The 5,000-nt window shown below is 40.4% G+C and overlaps 1 protein-coding gene across 1 annotated transcript in view; it reads left to right on the top strand.

The window, feature by feature from the left end:
* LOC113821265 (chymotrypsinogen A) overlaps positions 1-5,000 on the top strand; it is an 18,320-nt gene that overhangs the window by 11,020 nt on the left and 2,300 nt on the right. The window contains exons 5-6 of the mRNA XM_027373754.2: positions 1,681-1,859; positions 4,236-4,425. Coding sequence (XP_027229555.2) covers positions 1,681-1,859; positions 4,236-4,425 — 369 coding nt within the window. The remainder of the gene's footprint in view (positions 1-1,680; positions 1,860-4,235; positions 4,426-5,000) is intronic.

Raw genomic sequence — 5,000 nt, 5'->3', positions numbered from 1 at the left:
TATATATATATATATATATATATATATATATATATATATATATATATATATATGTGTGTATATATATGTGTTTGTGTGAAAGTATCACTGTGATATGGTAGGAGCCATATCAAGGATATCAGCGATAACTTTGTCCTATACTTTAGCACATTTATGATATATTTCATTAAAGATCGTGGGATGCCTACCTGGCGCTCTTTAGATCACGGACTGACTCTAAAAAGATTAACCCGCAAGGACGCAATACAACTTGAAAATATAAAATATAAATAAAATATAAATAAAATGTAAAATATAAAATATAAAAGTACAATGCATAAATCGTCTTCTAATTTAGTAGCGTCTCTCTGACACCTGAAACAGTTCCTCGTGTTGCGAAATGATTTTTTGAAAGTTTAAGAGCGTCTGTTGCTTTACATTGCGATCTCGGGTTGTATAAAGCTAGTGTTAAGGCTTTTAATAGATCACGTGATATTGTCATTTCATAGTGCCCTATGCTCACGACATAAATAACTCATTGAAGGATATTTTGCGAATTAGAATCAGTTTTGGACGAAAGCCGTATTGGCGATTTGTACAAGGGATTTAGTTTAATCTTGTTATATCAACTCTAAAACTCTTGCGAAAGATGGTGGACTTTTCAGAGTGAACTGCGTGCCCACATTTTGAGAATACCTTCATTATAATTCTGATTATTTTCATGAGTTCGACCCCGAAGGTTATCAGAAACAGATGTTACCTCTTCCTTATTCAGTGTATAGTTTAATATTCAAATAAGTCTCGTGCTACTCCAAAAGATATGAATAAACAAAAGGAAAGGCGCAAATCTCTTTTGATGTAATGATAACTATTTCAAACTCAGCTCATGACTGCAAATGAGTTATGACTAACGCCTTCCCTAATCTGATTAATTGACCAATTCGCCGAATACTAGTTGTTAAATGAGTGCTATTACAGCAAGTATGAAACTTATACCTTATCCGAAAATTGGTGTCATGAACCAGTCTCTTTCGTAAACAGCGACCAGAGAAAATAGTGAAAGAGTTAGTTGGTCAAGCAAATTTATGGCCAGTTTAGCCAACATACTTTTTTTCGGTTGAATAAAAGGAGATTCTCGATTGTCACTTTTTTCATATCAGTTTGAATAAGCTTTGCTACAGACCACAGTTTAGGGAGTTGTTCGTGTGCTGGCAGCCACCTGGGCGTCTGCGCGTCATTTCACTTCAATTAATCAGAACAAGTCAAATGCCAGACAGTGCCTCGCTTTTATAATGTCAGAGCTGAAATGACATTTTCTGTGACAGTTTTCATTCAGATTTAAGATGTTATTGGTAATATCGTTAAAAGAAGGCCAATATAGTAAATTAGTCCATATGTACACACACACACACACACACACACACACACACACACACACACACACACACACACACACACACACACACACACACACACACACACATATATATATATATATATATATATATATATATATAACATAAATGGACATTCTCTCTCTCTCTATTACACACCTACATGCATACATACATATATGTATATGTGTGTGTGTGTGCGTTTGCATGCGTGTGTTTGTGCACATGTGCATGTGACTATGTGGATTTGTTCATATATGCATGTGTTTTAACAGACCTCTGACACATGTCCATCTGTCACACTCAGGTACTGTGGTTCAAAAGCTCCCGTTTTCAATGCCACAGATGACTTGGTGTTGAACTTCAGGTCAGAAGATGGCCTCATGCCTGGATTCAACTGCACTGTCACCGCAACAGTGTTAAAAAATAAACTCCAGCCAATTGTTGAAGGCTCGGGTGCAGGTACCCAGGTATCTAATTCTACAGGTATGTATTTTTCTGTAGGGTTTTGTGACCGTTTTTGTATTTCATACTTTACTATGTGGCTTCAAATCAACGTCTTTTGAAAGTCAAGATAGATAAATAGATAGGCTGACTGTCTAGTTGACAGACTTGGTAGATGGATGCACATAATTAGATCAAAACATATTAAAAGATACACTTATAGAGAAAATGAAATAAAGTAATGAATATATGTATATAGACCGACTTAGTATACACAGCGGGACAATTTTGCAAGCATTTACAGTTACTTTGGGTTACGGACTTAATTCGTTCTTTGACTCCGTTCAACAACCGAATTATTTTCCCAATCAAATTAATGTAATTTCAATTAATTAATACATCGGCCTTGGAAACATGGCTTTTTGTAACTTTATGGGTTTATGTGTGGGAAAAATGCAGAAAGGAATTAAAGATAACCTTATAGAAATACAGTAATATTATAATAAAACAGTATTTGCACAGTGCGCTCTCCCTTTGTGGTTGATCATTGCTGGCGCACGTGGATGGAGGAGGAGGAGAGGAGGGGGAGGAGGACGCCTACTCCATCGAGGGATAGGCCTTCGAGGGAGAGTCCTGTTCCACATTATCATCCCGCAACTCTGTGGGTATTTCTTGAGTTTCTTCTCTTCTTCTTCTCTTGGGAAATAGTTCGATGTTCTGTGGTAAAACTGACGCTACCGCACGCCTCACGCAGTTCGGAAGCCCGCCAGTTTGTGTGCTTGTGTGTAAGTGCGTTCGTGCATAAGCATCGTTCGCGATTCGAAGCAAAATTTGTTCGGAAATGGTGTTCGTGGCCCAATTGGTTCGTGAATAGGGACGTTCCTGACCTGACGTTTGACTGTACTATTATTCGTATAAAAACAAACCAGTTTATGATAAGATTATACATATCTGTTGAAGGGGACGCTAGCGAAGGCCATCAGCACTCCTAGGCCCACCTGGCCATAGATGTTCAAGCTTGTCATCGTTGCTCGTGGTGATGAGCTGCAATGACATGAGCCACGCTTAGGTAGTGACAGTAAGCCTCAGATCATCTATGCTCGCAAAACTTACACTGAAAGAAAAAGTGCTAAAGTTAGATCCAAGAACATCACTTGGACACAGCATGGCGAGGGTATTGAAATACTCTCGTGGAAATGCATAGTCACAGTTTGTACCTCATTTACAGCAGCCTACATGTATTCTAGTGTACCCGTGAGTGCTACATACATACTACACGAGACGGTCCCCAGAACACTTGGGAGATTCCTTTGTGGTACCATTCTCAGATAATTCCCCTGGTTGCTGTAGCTGTTACTTTCCTGTCAGTAAGAAGGCTTTTTCAGAAAGTGGTATCTGTTCCTCTCGTCAGTATCTTAAAGCTTCAAGAGTATCCCATGCTTCCAGGTCCTATCATGCACTCCCTCTCGTGATAAGTGAATATTTCTTAGATGTGATGTTGACAAGAAGTGAAATTCCAAAGGTTTTGGCTACGGATTTGCTTAGGTTATCATTGAAATAATTTTTTTTTTTTTTTTTTTTTTTTTTTTTTTTTTTTTTTTGATACAGCGCTAACTAACAAGGGCATGCAATAGATTGGACAATGTAATCAACCCAGCAACCGTAAGAGTATTAATGAGTAGCATTTGTACTGATAAGTAGTTGGAGGGCGCGTAAAATGCTGATGGGGTGGTGCTCACTTAACCCGAGCCATACATGATTGTTCAATTGAACTTGACCGAGCCTAAATCAATTTGCATGTACTACTGGATTGGGGGACCAAAGGGGTGTACGGGTATTACATGCATCACCACTCGAGCACCGGTCCTCCTGTCTCCTAGTAGCATAGCCCGTGATGGAATGGACAAGGTGGGAGAGTGCAGCATACCCTCTCATTGTTCTTGATGCGTTTGGGGGCCATTTTGATAATCTCTCGCCGGTGACCTTCCAATACAAGGAACCCTTTGGCCCGACTCACCGGGGCAGTGGGACCTCAAGACCCCACTGTGGTACGGCGGCTCCTCCTAGGCCCTGGGCTTCACACACTTTTTTCAGCGTTTATTTGCCCTTTGCAATACCACCTCCTTTTGAATCCCAGTGGTTTGCGATCATTGGGGTTGGTTGATGATACTGGCTGGTTTAGGGAATTGATAAATTGGATTCATGGACAGAAGAATTACAGTCCATAAATGAATCCAGCCATCTTGGAGTGCCTCTCGATAAGTTTTGTAGACGCTACTGGAAATTTCCTTGGATGATGCTAACTAAATGCTTTCCTAAGATATAAAATATTTCCCCGTACTTGGTTTAAATAATATAACATAGCATCGTAGAGTAAATCATATGTACGTAAGTAAATAACATATAAATATTCCACAGAAAAGCAGACACGCTGTGGAGAAAAATACGACGTCTTTGGCATAACGAGGATCGTCGGCGGTGAGCAGGCGACCCCGTACGAGTACCCCTGGCAGGTGGGCCTCGTGCAGACCAGCTCCCGCAATGTGTTCTGCGGCGGCTCCATCATCACCAAGAAGTGGATCCTCACGGCCGCACATTGTGCCGCAAGGTGAGAGGCCAATTCAGAGGCTACCCGGAATCATCTCTAAATCTGATGTGTGTGTCTGTGTGTGTTTTCGTATGTTTCTACTACAGATTTGTATGTGCCATGTAGGGTTTGTTCTGGGTAATAATTTATCAGGATGAAAGTACCTGCTAATCAGAGTTAGATGATTCCTCTGTCAGAAATGAAAGAGGAAAATAAACCAAGTGATAATCTTATACGCCCTTAGCTCCTGGTTCAAAAGAAAGATTGATACAGAACCACCGTATTATTGTTCAGTGTTATATAAGACGATAATCATATTCATTGATCTTAAGGCATTATACTGTAGTATGGTGTTTTTTTAAAAGACGTCATAGCAACAGGAGTGCAGTACTTTCGTCCAATCCACAATGATATTCCGTGGCCTGTAAAGCGAGCCTTCTTTTCTCCAAGCAGGGCTGAGGCAGGCGGTGTATTGAGACACACTACTGTAACCTGCCGTACATTTTTGATAATCTAACGTCCGGAAGTGTGGTGTGTGTGTGTGCGTGCGTGCGTGCGTGCGTGCGCGCGCGTGTGTGTGTGTGTGTGTGTGTGTG

This window comes from Penaeus vannamei, chromosome 33, assembly GCF_042767895.1.
Source record: "Penaeus vannamei isolate JL-2024 chromosome 33, ASM4276789v1, whole genome shotgun sequence".
NCBI classification, from domain to species: domain Eukaryota; kingdom Metazoa; phylum Arthropoda; class Malacostraca; order Decapoda; family Penaeidae; genus Penaeus; species Penaeus vannamei.
This window is presented reverse-complemented; position numbering and strand designations above follow the sequence as displayed.